Source organism: Carassius gibelio, chromosome B13 (genome assembly GCF_023724105.1).
Source record: "Carassius gibelio isolate Cgi1373 ecotype wild population from Czech Republic chromosome B13, carGib1.2-hapl.c, whole genome shotgun sequence".
In the NCBI taxonomy this organism is placed as follows: Eukaryota; Metazoa; Chordata; class Actinopteri; order Cypriniformes; family Cyprinidae; genus Carassius; species Carassius gibelio.
The window spans coordinates 5,292,037-5,308,853 of NC_068408.1; the positions used below are offsets into that span (position 1 = coordinate 5,292,037).

The following is a 16,817-nucleotide window of genomic DNA, read 5'->3' on the forward strand; positions in this document are numbered from 1 at the left end:
GTTGCTGATGTGCTGGAGACATCTGCCAAGAAAGGCCAGACGGCGATGTGGCACCATACAGTACACTTCCAGAAACACTGGCTGCCGTCTTGCAGACTTGGAAAGTTTTTTACTTCTCAGCAGGGTCTTATCTTTAGCTTTGCCAGCACATCGTGACAGCTGAGGGGTGCTAATGCTATCAGCTAGTTCTATCACCCCTCTCTAATATGACTGCTGTTAAACTGTAAGCCTAGCTGCTGTGCAAAATACAGATTTGGTAATATGGTAAAAGGAATTGTGTTACAACATTTAGCATTCTATTGTCCTTACTCTGATTACTATGAAAAGCAATTCTGATGAAATGTACCCCAGCTAACAAAACAATGTTTTCAGAAGTTATGAAAATTTTATTTCTGAATGTTCAAAATGTAGTGTTTTTTTTTTTATATATATATATTTTTGTAAAATTTCTACTGTATCTTGGTTTAAATGATGGTTACCATAAGTTCCTTTAAGGGACATAGTAACGGCCAAAAACATAACAACTGACTTCAGCACAGCATAGCTGCTTACAAGTAAAAAAAAAAATGACTTCAAATATATAATTTATCCAACATCTGTGGCACAAGACAAAATCTTAAAAATATTTATTCTAGCAATTTCTGTTTGGTGACACTAAATTAAACAGTTCTTATTCAATGAAATGCTTGTCTTTCGTTGATGCTCTAGATAATTAGTTCTCACCCGGTGGGTCATGACCCCAATAATGGCTTTTTTCTGCAATAATAAAATACAATTAAGTATGCATACCTAGAATGGCAAACAAATTTATCACATTATCTTTAATGTAACAGCTATGTCTAGAATAAAAACCCCTGCTATTTCAGTTGAAGATCCACCTTATATTTCAAATATCTTTAACAGTCCATTTATGCTGCTTGATTTTGCTGTTATTTAACTGTTATTTTGTCATCAAATAATTTTAATGCATTTTCATAATCATAAACATGCCAGTTTTTAGATCAGATAGTTTACTTCAATCGAAATGAATCGAAAGCATTGGACATTTACAGGAAATAACTTACTACCTCATTGCAAAATAAGATGGCTAAGATGGTAGTACTTTATCTTTTTAAAGTATTTGACTAATTAGTCTTACTCTGTTTTGGTTTGTTTGTTCATTTAGCTCAGCCGTTTAATGCAGAGTTTTACTACGACACTCCAAACCCCATTCGCACCTTGAAGAACAATTATTCCTACATCCTACAGTGGACACAGAATGAGCCTGGCGCTGTGGACAAAATCATCGGCTACTGGATTAATGTCCAACAGGTAAAGCGAACACCCACGGACACTGGGAGCTTAATCTTTCTTTCTTTCTTTCTTTCTTTCTTTTTCTTTCTTTCTTTCTTTCTTTCTGTGTTGGCTCAGTTGGAGGTGGATGAGTAGAATAAGTGTGTTTGTAATAGGAGTCAGGGGAATAGTGTGCTCTATGTAGGGAGCAGACAGCGGATCGATCACTGCTTGTACTGCATTAAAGAGACTCTCAGAACCCCACCGGCCAAACACAGGAACACACAAGCAGCCTGATTGGATCTGTATTTCATCCCTGCTGAAAAAACAAAAAAAAAACAAAAACGCTTATACACCCTAAAGTGCTCTTTTAAAGAACATGGTCAAGCAGGTTACCTTTAGCTTGTAGTCTGTGTGATAAACAATGATGCTTAGGTCAACATGATTCTTAAGTTATGTTTCTTCTCTTACAGTGGAATTGATTAAGTAAATTGACTTTTAGGGTCGACCTCACGGGACAAAAATATTGGTGTTAACACAAATAAATCGCAAATATATAGCATGCGCAAACCTACTGTGTTTAGTAGCTTGAGTTCTCGTCCACAGAGATGAATATGTCCTCATTGTGTTGATCGTACTCCACTTTGCCAGATGTGATTGGATGCTCATGTATAGCTAACTTTACTTCACACCCAAGCAGCTGTAATTCACACAGTTCCTGCCTTTTGACCTGAGTCAGCAGGGTTGAGGCCGCATGAATATGCTTTGCATTTCTGTACATGGTTTAGTGGAGCATTGTACAAAGTACAGTGTCTGGATGGTTTGCTAAAAAATGTAAATATGTCCCAGTTTCCACTGTGAGGCTGACTGACTGAAAAGGTTTTGTCTTCAATGCAGGTCCTTAACCATCATAGATGTTGAGGAGGACAACCCCGCCCCCATATTTTATATTCAACAGTTACAAAAGTTACATGTTTAGGTTTATAAGCGGTCTAACAGTGGTCTAAAATGCACAAATACATTTTTATGAAACATGAACTAGGTTCAGAAACGTATTAAGTTGTTTATACTGTAAAAAATCATATTCCTATTGAGTATGTTTGTGTAATTATGTAGTTAAATTATCTAAAATGCTCCTTAGACAAGATACATTTTCTTGAGAAGGATAACTTAATAAGACTTGTTTTCTAAGACTCTTGAATATAAGGGTATTTTGTTTTACTACACTGGCAGATTTGGTTACTTGTTTTTAACTAGTTTTTTCTTAACAGAAGAGAAAATATCTGAACAAAACACACCCATAATAAAGATACATTCTCTGGAAACAAGCATTTATATGTTATGCAGTGTCAATCCTCAAGTAAACCGGTCTTGTTTTAAGCATCTTAGATATTTCAACTGGAAAACAAGTCAAAACAGTTATGTTGCCTTTAATTTGCAATACTTTCTTTTGGTTAAAAAGCATCTCAAGTATCCTTCTTGAGGAAGGGAATCCTATAATGCATTACACAAGCTTAATGAAGAAATCTATGATTTAGTACTGAAACTAATTGAAAAAGAAAGAAAGAAATAGTTTAATTCTGTTAAAACACATAATTTGTGTCTTATGTATTTTTGCACTTTTTAGAACATTGCACTGTTTTTCTCTAAACCAAATTCTATTGAAATCAATCACATCAAGTCAGCTCACTAATACATGGACAGAGCCAATGTTGAATCTTTTACAGGCAATGTTTCAATAAAACAAACTACATCTTTGAAGCATTCACTGGGATTCTCTCCACCCCCCATGTGTCCCGGTTGAAATCTGGCCACCCTATGCAACAAACAAACACCCTCTAAACATCTCGGGAGGACCCGGCACATCGATGCACCCTCGTCACAGAAACTGTGTTGCACTTTGTGACTCTTCATCAGATTTTTTGATTCTGACGTCCTAATCATCTATTCATAGAAACCTGGCCCAGAGGGGGGCGGCAGGAACGGAAGAGCGCCAATGAATTATGGAAGGAGGCAGGAATCAAAGCGAATGGGGAGGGGGAGATTAGCCACTTGTCTTTGTGTGCATGAATAGCTAATCTTCCCCTCTTTAAAACCTTACCTTAAGTAAGAGTCTACAGGGACCAATGAATTAACATCCTGACTGCAGCAAGCGTGCATTAACTTTTATGAGCGTGCGTGTGTGTGGTGGAGAGCGAGACAGATTATAGATGAGCTTCTCAGTAGACTCTGTTGAGTATATGTGCATATTTGATCATAGTAGAATAACAATGAATGTCTGTGTGTGAACAGTGAAATATAGTTCATTGGATTTGTGTGTGTGTTTGTATCTATATGGTAAGGACCGTGCGTTGGCGTGTTCGTCTGTGTATAAATTTGTCCAAGGTGTGAATGCGCCACACTGCTTTGCAGTGGTAATGCTGATAAATGTTTTATAGATGTTGCTCTCAGAAATGTAGAAAAGAAAGGGAAAAGAGAGAGGGGTAATGAGCTGAAGAAAGCAGTGCCATTGTTTCTCATTGAGACGAGAGCGTTCAATACAAAGAGTTTCAGTCTCTAACTTTAGAAACGTCTTTTGTTACTCATCTAGTATTGGGACTATCACAAGATATATGCGCGAGAATATAAAGTTAATTAACAGTTAACTGATAAAAAAACAGTAATTTTTGACAGATAGATGGGAAATATGTATTTATAAAACTAAACACTGTAAATGAACTGTCAAACATTAGTCACTTTTTATTGTACTTCACATGCTATGTAAGATCTCACAACTGTATTTTTCATTTTTATTAGTTGTTTTAAAGGATTTTATTTTTGCTTTTTTACTATTTGTCATTTAAAATAATTTGTAAAAAATCTTCTAATTATAATAATTTAAATATAACAGTTATTATTATTATTTCCACTTTGAAATCATTTAGGGATGCATAAGAAATTTCACTACAGAATACAGTCGGTCACTCTCGATGTCACGTCGGAGACAGACGAATTAGGATATCGCTTCGATAGACCAATCTACTTTAAGTGTAAATTAAATGAGCCAATGCACATTGGCATGCAATTATTGCTTTCAGCTGCAGTTGATCACAGCGTGAGTATGAGAAGGCAGCAGTTGCAATGCATACCAGCCGAGCGACAATATTGTTCTGCTCCATCCAGTGTCTTCAAATGGCTGTGAGTTCAACGTGCTCTTAGAAGCTTCTGGTGTTGGCGATACGGCGATTCAGCCATGGCCATTCTGAGTTGAGCGATTTGCGCACTTCAGGCTGCACTGTGCCCTTGTCGTGCTTCAAGCGGCCAGTCCCCATGAAGAGCAATTTCTCTAAAAATTCTCTTTTTTGTAAAGATGTTGGATTGTCTCTACAGATGCCATTTCACCCCTGAGTTTCTGGATGCGGTCAAAACCTGGTGACGGGTGATGGTCACGATCACTGCCTTACATGTCTGGGCATTAAGCACACTGAGGTGCCGTTCATGGATGAGTCATGTTCCCATTGCGAGAAAAAGTATGGGCATATCAGTTCAAGGTCCTGCCCTTCGGGATGTCTCTGTCTCCCTGTCTCATAATGAAAGTAACGGAAAGTCTGGTTCCCCTATGAGAGCATGGTGTTCACATCCTCAACTATCTCAACGTTTGGCTCTTAGTAGCACAGTCTCGGGATCAGTTGTGCGAGCACAGGGACCTGGTGTTCCTTCACCTCAGCCTTTTGGGTCTTCAGGTCAACTGGGAAGTTGGATCTCTTTTCTTGATATGGAGTTGGATTCGGTTGAACAGACAGCACACCTCACAGAGAAACGTGCATGGCCAGTGAAGACCTGCTTGAATACATTCAAGGGCAGGACAGTGGTCCCACTGAAACTAGAGTGACCATTGCTTACATCAACTGGCAAGGTGATCTGCGATCCTGTCACATGTCACAACTCGCCCACCACCTCCTCCTTTGGAATCAGAAGGTTCTGAGGTCACATCATGCCATTCACATTCCGGCCTGCTCAACCATACGACCAAGAGCTTTCTCGATCTACGCTCCAGGGAGGTCCAGTTGATTTGGAGATGTTTCGGAGCTGCTCAGGTAGACCTGTTTGCTTTTCCAGAGACCTCTCACTGCCAGTTGCAAGGTCAGGGAGGACGAGGAGCAGGTCTTGCTTGTGGTGCAGTATTGGTCTACTCTGACCTGGTTCACCGAACTAGTGCTCCTCGCGACAGTCTCTCCCTGGCGGATTCCTCTGAGGAAGGATCTACTGATTCAGAGAAGGGGCACCCTATGGCACCCACATCCAGACCTCTGAAACTTCATGTATGGTCCCTGGATGAGACGTGGAGGTTCTAGGTGACCCACCCCAAGAGGTAGTCGACACCATCACTTCTAAGAGACACACTTATTCCTTTAAGTGGAACCTGTTAGTTGAGTGGTGTTCTTCTCATTGAGAAAACCCCCGGAGATGCCAGATCAGGGTCATGCTTTCCTTTTTGCAGCAAGGGCTTGAGCAAAGGCTGTCTCCCTCCACCCTCAAAGTTCAAGTTGGTGTGATTGCTGTGTACCATGACCCCGTAGAAGGGAAGTCGGTGGGTAAGCATGACCTGGCCATTAGGTTCCTTAGAGAGGCCAGGAGGTTAAATCCTTCACAGCCCCCCTCAATACCCTCTTTGGACCTGTCTCCTAGTGTCGGCTTGCTAAAACTACTCCAGAGTGTCTTTACTATAGACCCCGTCGAGCTCTTCCATCCCCTCAGCAGCCAAACGTCACGGAGCGTCTGTGATAGAAGGCTGGGTTCCATATGTGAGACTTAAGTGGATCCCATATTTGTAAAGTCACAAAACTTTAAAGTAAAGTACAATCACATTCTATTTTCCATATGCACTTAAACGGATATTCATATGTGTATTTGCTCCCAAGACCTCCTTCAGGTAGGATGGAGCTTCTGCAGCTTTCCTGTTCCAAGTGAAACGGGTACGTTTTCCCAATGTTATCCAGTATCACTGAGTGCGTAGTGCTTCAACAATGGTGAACGAAACTACTTGTTGCTTAGCCTCAGCCTACACCAAAAAGGGTTGCAGGTGGCCCGCACAAGGCACTTGAAGGGGCAGCAGTTATGAAGCTTTGATATGGAATCCTAATTCATCGGTCACCGACATGACGTCGAGAGTGACTGAATGTATATGGCCAATTACAATCCATTAGATAGCTGGCCAATCAGAGCACACCTCGCTTTTCCGTGAAGGAGGGAACGGAGACGTCACGTCACGTCGCCACGGCTGCTGTACTGTACCACCACTGATACATTTTTATTATTACTATTGTTGTTGTTACTAATACAATAAAAGTTTTATATTAATTTATTTATTAGAAATCAATTTTGTTGAATTTTGTTTTCTAATATTTGTTTTATTTTTGTGTTGTTTCTTTTCAGATTTTTTTCTTTCTTTTTTGACTCTCTTGCTTTCTTGGAGAAAACGCCCCTTCATCTGTGCACTTTCTTTCTTTACTTAAATGTTTTTCTTTACCTCCGTCACACTGGTATAACAGGTGCTCAAAGCGCTTTCATTTCCTCATAACTTTCCAAGAGAAGAACAAGAATTTTCTCTCTTTTCTGAAATGAGTGTTGTGTTTTCAGAGACTGCAGGAAACACCAAGCCTCATTTGTAAAGCTGCGCCGCTTGTTTACCGGTGCGGAAAACTGAGTCCCTCTAGAATAAACGTACGCTAAGTAAAATGAGAAACTTTCATTTCTGATTATTATTTTGGGCTCATTTTTCACAGTTCTGATGCTAACAAGCTAAACTCCATATTTAGACATTGTTGTAAATTTGCTGACAAACGACAAACCCAGTTTCATTAAACATGCTCTGTGCCATATGTTACTCAACCAGCGGAGACTCAAACAGCTTTCCGCATCTGAACCCGAGCCCCGATGACAGACCTCTGATCAGTGGGGTGAACCACCTCAGGAGAAATCGCGAGAGAGCGAGTGTGCTTGAATGCATTTACACGTCTTTATTGAGCTGTACCTGCAGGGGGAATCCTGCGGCAAGAGAAGCGCTGTATCACAGGCCTCTGCTCACACCTCACACACCTGTGATATTACAAGAGGGTGAGATCTTACAGCTGTATGTGTGTCTCTAGTATATAAAGCCCTGTGCGATTTGATGTAACCCTGTTTGCTAGTTCTTCATGCTTTAATGATTCAGTATGTACCATATTCCTAAATACCAGAGATCAAGATCCAGACATATATAACCCGTCAAAGCCCAGCAGACCGAGACCTGTTGCTCAAACAACCATTTTAATGAACCGAGAACATGCTGAATATATATAGCTGTTCAGAGTCATGGATTTATTGTGAATTTTGATATCATTTACTGACTTGAGGTACTCTTACTAACTGACCTAGACATAAATTTGTCAGTTCGTATTTTCACATGGGAACAAGCTATATGTTAGAAAGTTTTTAGCAAACAGTTGCAGCAAACCTTGAACAGTTTAAAGGGGACTTACAAATAACATTATTTTGTGTATTTGGTGTAATACAATGTGTTTATGTGGTTTAAGGTAAAAAAAAAAAAAAAAACATTATTTTCCACATACTGTACATTATTGTTTCTCCTATATGCCTTGCCTTTCTGAAACATGTCTTTTTTTACAAAGCTATTTGGCCTGAAAAGCGAGGTGTGCTCTGATTGGCCAGCTATCTAATGGATTGTAATTGGCCGAATGCCTCAAGCATGTGACAGAAATGTTATGCCCCTTAACACTGTGATGCCGTGTGTCCTGGCGTTGACTCAACTTTTATAACGAATATCTCTTTGGATTTGAGACAATAGTCTTTGCATCTTTACAGATCTTATTTATGAACCAAGAGCTTGTAACACTCCAAAAAGAGAAAAGAAAATTGAAATCGCATCATATGACCCCTTTGAAAACTAGGTTGCTGCTGGAAGAGGTGCTAGTGAGGCCAGCAGGGGGTGCTCACCCTGTGGTCTGTGTGGGTCTTGGCACCACAGTGTAGTGATGGGGATACTATACTGTCAACAAGCACCGTTTTTCAGATGAGACGTTAAACCGAGGTCCTGACTCTCTGAGGATGGTCTGATGCCAGGATGTCTTTCGTAAAGAGTAGAGGTGTGACCTCGGCAAGCTGGCTAGATTCACCCATTGGCCTCTGACCATCATAGCCTCCTAACAATCCCCATATCTACTGATTGGTCTCCTCTCCACCAATAAGCTGGTGCGTGTTGGGCGTTCTGGCGCAAATATGGCTGCCATCGCATCATCCAGGTGGATGCTGCACACTGGTGGTGGATGGATGAAGAGATACCCCACTGACAATGTAAAGCTCTTTGAGTGCCTAGAAAAGTGCTATATAAATGTAAGGAATTATTATTATTATTATTATTATTATTATTATTATTATTATTATTATTATTATTATATTCTGCAGGACCCTATTCTACATTCCTAATCCTACCCAATACCTAAACTTAACAACTAACTTAATATATAATAAGCAGAAAATTTGGAGTTTATTGAGCCAAAAGTCATAGTTAATGGTTTGTTAATCATGAGGACTGGGCCTTAAAATAAAGTGTGATGTTAATGTTTTTTATGAATTAATTCTATTAATTTATTTAAACGGTTATTCTGAATAATTCTGAATTTAATGTATATTGGTTATAATCTTGATCTGTTTTTAAAATTATAGCGAAAATAGAATCAAGACTAGATTTCTCTTAATAGACCTTAACCTTCATAAAGGTATATATATATATATATATATATATATATATATATATATATATATATATATATAAACAAACAGGTTGATTTGTAGTAGTCTGAGAGTTATGACAAAAAAAAACACAAAGAAAGAAAGAAAGAAATACAGTAGCCTCTGGTCTCTTTTAATGGATGTTTGACTGATGAAGAGGAAAGGAAGTAGTATATGTACCGATGACTGATGCATAACCAGGTGTGTGGAAACAAGCAGAAAAGAACAAATCACTGAATGAAAAAAGACATTTGGAGGTGAAAGATTGTTTTAGATAGAAAGCACAGGTGTGTGAGTACAGGCTTTAGATCTGAGGGTTAAATGCCCTAATATAGTGAAATGTTCTAATATTTCATTTGTTCACATTAGGTAAAATGCATTTTTACATGCAAAAAAATAAAATATTATAATAATTCAGTTACACTAATATTTTCTGTATTTTCATTTGTTACTCACGGTTTGTTTGGCTGTGAATATTGTTAATTTTGTTGATGTTTTATCTATTTGGTGATCTGGTGGACAAGCTTCCTCAAGCCGTCTTGATCAATGATAGCACTCTTTAGGTCTGGTGTTCGTATCATTCATGACAACATCTTAATCATTAGTGTCTATTTGTACCAAGGATGATAACAATAATGATAAAGACACAGTTTTAAGAACTTTTCTTAATGTAAAACAGTAGCAGAATCCACACCACATCTATAAAGATAATGACACGGATGATCAATATTGTGAAAATCACTTTCAAAACCTTTTTTGTTCCAAGTGAAGAATGATAACAACCAATTAGAATCCAATGTACACATTTTCCATTGTTCTTATCATTATGTGTACGAAAAAGCTTTAGTGTTTCATACAAACGAATCCTTGGTAAATATAATTTCTTTTTAAGAGAGCTGAAATTTAGTCATTTTCCAATGATCATTCAGACGCAACAAGAAGAAATAATTTTTTTTGCAGTTATATTTAGCATTATATAAGATTTTATGTCATAGTTCATAATATTTGGTTTGCTAGATTTCTGTAAAATCAATTATTCTCTCATCATATCTTTTTTTCTATTAAGCACTGCCACCCTTCTCTTGGAGAAAACACTCCTGGTCTTTGTGTGGTGATTTAGATGAGGAGAGATGCACAGAAAATTCCTGTTAACAGAGAAGAGCAGTCAAGCAGAGACAATTTATCTGTGACTTTTACAAGGTGCACGCGTGCGTGTGTGTTTGATACGGCTGTTAAGTCTTGGCATGCATTGTGTAGGCTCAAGTGCGTTTAGTGTTGGAGACGTGGCGGAACACACTCCATGTTGCTGTGGTGAATGGTCCAGTAACAGGGGTTTATGGTGGTATTTAATTAGATAGATAACAAATGTGTTTGACCCTCACTAGCCAGGTTAACATCACAGCTATGCTTCTACTTCCTGCCTGGAAAAGAGGGAACAAAGGATGAATAGGAAGCATCACACACACACACACACACACACTTATTATGTGTGTTGTGTTTAGAGGGAATGCCGGTGGGTTTACCTGCTGCCTGAGTCTCTATGCTGAAGATAATTTCTCATTCCATTGTGCACTGTTTCCATGGGGCTGCTGCCATGTTTCCCATAATTCCACACGGAAAAGCCTGGACTGCCAGAGTGCCTCTGTCCCTGTGATTACCACACATCCTCCGGGAGTGAGAGCTGTCCTGGAACAGCTCACTGCACATTTGTTTCATCTAATAAGACACAGCTAATAGTATGAGATATTATTGGTTCAAAGGTTTTTGCGGGACCAAATATAACTGCAACTGTTTTATCGAATAAATGAAAGAAATCAAAAGCTAAATATGGCATGTGGAAAAAGAAAATAAACAATAATTTATATATATATTTTAATCTATTTAAATTGTACAAAAATGACCAAATATATTGCTTATATATTGAAATGTAAATGTAATAATGTTGTCCAAGATGAGAGTCCTTAAATATATTTTGACATTGGAAATGTAAATAAAATATACTTTGAGTCTAAATATAATTGTATTGTCCTATATATATTGTGTGTGTATGAATACACACACACACATAATATTGCAATATTGTGATGGAGTATGTAGAGTAGATAGAGATACCTCCACTGTTAAACTATGTGCAGTTATGTTAACATGTTAACAGTTCAGCTACCTAATGCTTGCTATACAGTTCCTTGAGTCAACAATGAGAATTAAATGCTTTATATGCAACAAAATCAAGCTTGCATTCATGCAGATTTCGCAACGCTATCTCACGGCCAATTCATACGTATTTTACGAGGTGGCCTATTCGTAGGAATTTTATTCGTACAAATTTGTACGACTTCACTCGTACGATTTTATACGATTTGTCTGAACCCCAGTGACGGTTAGGTTTAGGGGCGGGGTTAGGTGTAGGTCATTCGTACAAATTCATACGAATTGTGCAACTCGTAAAATACGTACGATTTGGCAACAAACGTATGAATTTGTACGAGTGAGGTCGTACGAATTCGTACGAATAAGCCACCTTGTGAAAAATGTACGAATTGCCGTGCCGTGAGATCGGGTTGGATTTCGCATTGCATTAGCCGCAAGTGTTTGGACTTGCTTAAAGTGTTTTTTATGCAGCAGTAAATGCTTTCTTTTACAAGTAAAGAGACACATTTTCAAGGTAAAATCACAAAGCTCAAGCAAAAAAAAAAAAAAAAAAAAAAAAAAAAATGCTAACTTTTCACTAAAGTATGTTCAGAAATAACTCAAAGCCAGCAGCATTCAGAATCGTTGTGAGATGTCCCATGGGAAGTACCTCAAAGTAGAGAATGACTAGTTGATCTGTTTCACCAAGTGCTCTTAGTCAGCACACTGCTGTTGTGCCTGAGGAAAGACTTCTGAACCTTCTTACAGCGGGCGGCTGGATAGCAGCTGACCTCGCACTCAGCAAATCACTGCGCTGAGGGCTTTCTGTGCTTTCCTGGAGGTCAGAGATGTATAAATCTGTGTGTGACGCAACCACGTTTCCAGTGTAAATTTTCTGTCCTCTCTGAAATGTTCCTCTGTGAAAACATTTTCCTTAATGATTTAACTTGCAACGATATTCAGTTGCAATACTGATGCTATATTTAAAGCGTAATGCTATTTCACAATATGACTATTTTGCCTGTATTTTTTATTAAATAAATGCAGCCTCTGTGAGCTTTACAGACTTTCAGAAATGTAAAAACTTCACCTACCCCAAACTTTTAAACAGTAGTGTATACGATTTCATGTGTTAAATAATGGTAATAAATGGTAATTAAGTCAGACATTATTTAAGCCTGATCATAGCATGATTAAACCATTAAACACTTTTCTCTCTTGTATGTTTGCAGAACCGACAGACAGTTTTGTCCAAACAGATCACCACTAAAGAGCCTGTGAAAGGTGTGTTGATGTCCTACACACTGACGGACTTGCGTATTCCTCTGTCATATGAGGTCAGCCTCACTCCCATAACCAGCTTCGGCACCGGAAACACAGTCACGCGCAGCATCCAGTACTCTGAGCGTAAGTCACCTTCCAGATACACCCTACAGTATGCAAGATCTCCCTTGTCATTTGGCTACTCCCATCCATTTATTATTTTTTTCCTCTTAAATTTATCCTTTTACGTAGGCAGTATACCATTTTTTATGAATTTAGATTTTTTTTAATTTTATATGGGCAAGCAGCTGGGCTGGAGGTGGAATGGGAATCAGAGTCAGAATTGTTCAAATCCTCATGATTCCCATCAACAGAGGTCATGCATTTCAAATGTGAGGTTTCGCTTTCGGGATTATGGTAAATTGAGATGTCAGACGTGTGGCAGTCATTGTGTGGAGAGTTTGCTGATGGCTACAGAACAGGCCAGCGGTTTCAGCACCAGAGCTGAGTCTGGATCTCAGAAAGCGCTGATAGAATCTAATCCCATTGGATAGACATTCAATCTCAGCATTCCTCTAACCAGACCACCCTCTAAAAAATGGCCAACCTCTAGATTAAATGGACTGCTGGAAGACATGAAACCCTCCTTCTCTGATGTCAGGGCCATATATATGCACAAAAGTTTGTTCCAGTCTTCTAGCCTGATTGGGTTTTATTTATTAAATATAATTATTTTATTTTATGTATATGCATAAATAGAGTTTGGTTAAATTTATGTTTGTATGTATGTATGTATTATTATTATTATCATTATTATTAATTAATTAATTAATATTTTTTATTGTTCATTCAAATATTTGGTAAGGTATATGTAAGTATATTTAAGTAAATGCTATTTATTTGTAATCTTTTTAATAAAAATTGTAAACATTTTTTTTATTAATTATTTTATTATTTTATATTAAAATATTCAGTAAAATATATGTAGGTAAATATTATTTATTACTTTATTATTAATTATGCTATTATATTATGCTAGTATACATCATGTTGTTTTATATAATGGAAAAATATGTATTGTGTTCATTAAGTGAAAAATGGTTTAGAAAGTATGCATTCTTTCTTTCTTCCTCTCCCTCTCTCTCTCTATTACACTGAAACTTGATCTTAATTGGAAGATTCTTAGTTAATTTATTTTGTTTAAAAATAATACATTTATAATTTTGTTAAAATAGCTGTCCAAAATTATAGAATAAAAAAAAATCAACTCTTTTTTAGAGCAGATAAATAAATATACACTGTATATAGCCATTTCTTAGGTAAATATTTTAAGTTTTCTCTGTATAATTTTTCTCTTCTATCTCTCAGCCTTGTTTGATGTGTATACACGGATCTCATTTGTTGTGTTAATTGAGCCGTAAGAAGGCCCTGCAGTCACTGCTTTTTCTCATTTCTTTTCTCTCGCAGCCTACACTTACCCAAGACCTTCAGGTGAGACATACCTGCACTTTTTCTTCCGGTGATGGTTTTGTGCATGTTGTCTTTCTCTCTCCTCTGAACCCATCCTCCCATCTCGCGCTTGCCCTGCCTTTCAGTTCTTCCCAATTAAATTCAACACAGTTCTTCTGGCAGCTTAACTGCAGAGCTTTGCCAAAGAGGTACAAAAGAAAAAAAAGAAAAAAACATAAATTAAAACTGACTGGAGATCAGCAGAGTAAATTGAAGAGCCGAATGCATGCGGAGGGAAGAAAATGGTGATTTCAAACCACAACTCGGAAATCGTGCATTCTTCGCCATTCAGTCTCCTCTCGCACTTGGAAGATGAGTTAATCAGCCATTTAGAGTGTGAATGGAGACATTCTGGGTGACTAACTACAGTATTCTGTATTCTGTGTTTGTTAAATGAGGGCAATCGCTGTGAACGCTGCAATATGCTGAGAGTACTCCAGTACTCCAGAGGAACCTGTCGAGAGGCCTCCTTACATTAAACACGCCTGAGAAACCCTGCCGTCTTTCTTCTCAGATCTGCTCCTCAGCATTAGGCCAGAAACATACATTATGCAAGTACGAAAGCGCAGGTGTGGATGCTTAGCCATGCTAAACAGACTTAGCTGCACTGCTGCGCTACAGTGGCAGAAATATAAGCTGCACAAAACCCAAGTTCCTTTGAGATTTCCTATTTTCAGTGCAACTTACTGGACAATATTTGACCTAAGTGAGATTAATGTCCTCCTGTTACCATTCGAATATAACGTGCTCGTGTCATTGGGAAGAACAGAGACTTTGAAGTGTATTGCAAGTAGACACATTTATAAACTGTGCTTCTTATGCAGTGTTATATAGTTCAAGGAAATATTACCTTTAGTAAAATAAAATAGAGTGCTTAAGGTCACACTATATATGTGGATACTGTGACTCTCACACAATGGAATACAATTAAAGGAAATATTATTATAGCATTATCCAATTCTTTCGTGCTTCTTTCACTTCTCTCGTATCACACCACTGCGTTCTCTAAATAATAAAATTTCTGTCAAATTATTTACTTATTTGGCAAGTAGCTGTGCAATAAGCAGGGTCCTGATCGCTCTGTTAGGGTTTATTCTGAGAGAACAAACATCTGGATGTACTTTATCGCTTCTGTAACACATTTGCACATGCATTTATGAACTGAAGGTGGATCTTGATTTTCTCTGTGTGTAGATCACGTGTGTGGATTTGAGGACATTAGGATATGTGGGTTCACTCAAGACCGCAGCGATGTGTTTGACTGGACCCGACAGAACCACCTCACACAGAACCCCAAACGGTCGGTTAATACAGGGCCGGATACAGACAGGAGTGGGACGAAAGAAGGTAAAAATACACAGTAACACACACCAAAGTGGACATTTTTTTTCTGCCCAATTTTTGAATCTAAACAGAAACTCTTTTCTATTCAGTTCAAATGTATTTTATAGAAATATGCAAACCCCAAAATCATCCCAAAGTACCTTTATAGAGAATTTTGCCGGTCAAGATATTCCATAGTAAGATGCTCCTGTATTCTTGAAATCAAAAGCACATTTGTAAAACCACATCATTTTATTTCTTAAACAAAAACTCTGACTGACCGACCAATCTTGAGAAAGCAGATTTAATAAAAATTTTCGGTGTGTATTATTATTATTAGTTTTGTGTGAAAGCATCTGCCCTTTGGAAAACCTTGTGTTAACTCGTTTATACTTTCCATCTATAATAAAGGTTACTACATGTATATTGAGACGTCGCGGCCACGTCAGGCCGGGGATCGAGCTCGTCTTCTCTCTCCATTGTACAATGTTACGGCAGCCCGAGGACCAACAGGGACCACCAGAACCCCCTACTGTGTCTCCTTCTACTACAACATGAATGGAAAACATATCGGTGAGTCTTTAACTCTGGTTTAAATTCACACTCTGAGAAAGACAAAAACATTGAAATTATTGACTTCTAAAACCTGTTTTACTTTGGTTAGCTGATTTTTTACGGTTGATTGAATAGTGGAAAGTAGTCTCTATTTGACAGGTTGGAGGCTGGATGATGTTGTTTCCCTGAGAAATCTGAGTTTGTTTTGTCTGTAAGTGTCCTCCTCGCCTGCAGCATTGGGCTGAATCTGTCAGGGAAAGTACGATGCTTTATGAGTAGTGTTCACTAGAAGGTCGAAGACAATGAAGGACACAGACAGTCAGAGAGAGAAGTGATGTCATCCACACATCCATTACTTATGTATGGTGACTGTTAAAACATTAAGCTTTGTTTCAAAGTGACATCTGTCTATTCTCTCAGTTTCAAGCAGTCTTGTGTGTGTGTGTGTGTGTGTGTGTGTGTTTCTTTCTGGCACATTTAAGCTGATCAAGCATCATTCAATGATACACTGTAGTAATTCTAAGAGAAAGTACATAGCACAACAATATTGGATACAATAGTCAGTTTGTAATTAGATTAACAATTTTATAGACACTAACATACCTTCAAAAGTTTGAGGTCAGTAAGATTTTTTTAAAAGTAATAATACTTGGAGATGCGTTTAATCATCGGTTCTCAATTCCAGTCCTTGCACCCCCCAGCTCTGCATATTTCACACGTCTCTCTTTGTTAACACACTTGATTCAGATAATCAGCTCATTAGAAGTGAGCTCCGATCATGAACTGTGTTCCCATTGAAAATCTGTTGAAGTTTACCTCACCTCTGAACATTAATTCACGGATTTGCGCTGTGCAACATCATCACAAACAGACAAGTGTGACATCATATACCTCTGTAAATAAATACAATTTAAATTCCCGTCTCGCACACTTCAGTGCACTTTGAATGGAACATATATGTTCGCTTCGAACTGGAATCATGGGGAAATATTCTG

General features: G+C 38.1%; 1 protein-coding gene across 1 annotated transcript in view; it reads left to right on the forward strand.

Moving 5' to 3' along the window:
• Positions 1-16,817, forward strand: part of LOC127970304 (MAM domain-containing glycosylphosphatidylinositol anchor protein 1-like) — a 183,599-nt gene that overhangs the window by 130,316 nt on the left and 36,466 nt on the right. Inside the window, exons 11-15 of the mRNA XM_052572802.1 lie at positions 1,166-1,311; positions 12,405-12,579; positions 13,903-13,926; positions 15,139-15,291; positions 15,679-15,840. Of these exons, the coding sequence (XP_052428762.1) occupies positions 1,166-1,311; positions 12,405-12,579; positions 13,903-13,926; positions 15,139-15,291; positions 15,679-15,840 (660 nt within the window). The remainder of the gene's footprint in view (positions 1-1,165; positions 1,312-12,404; positions 12,580-13,902; positions 13,927-15,138; positions 15,292-15,678; positions 15,841-16,817) is intronic.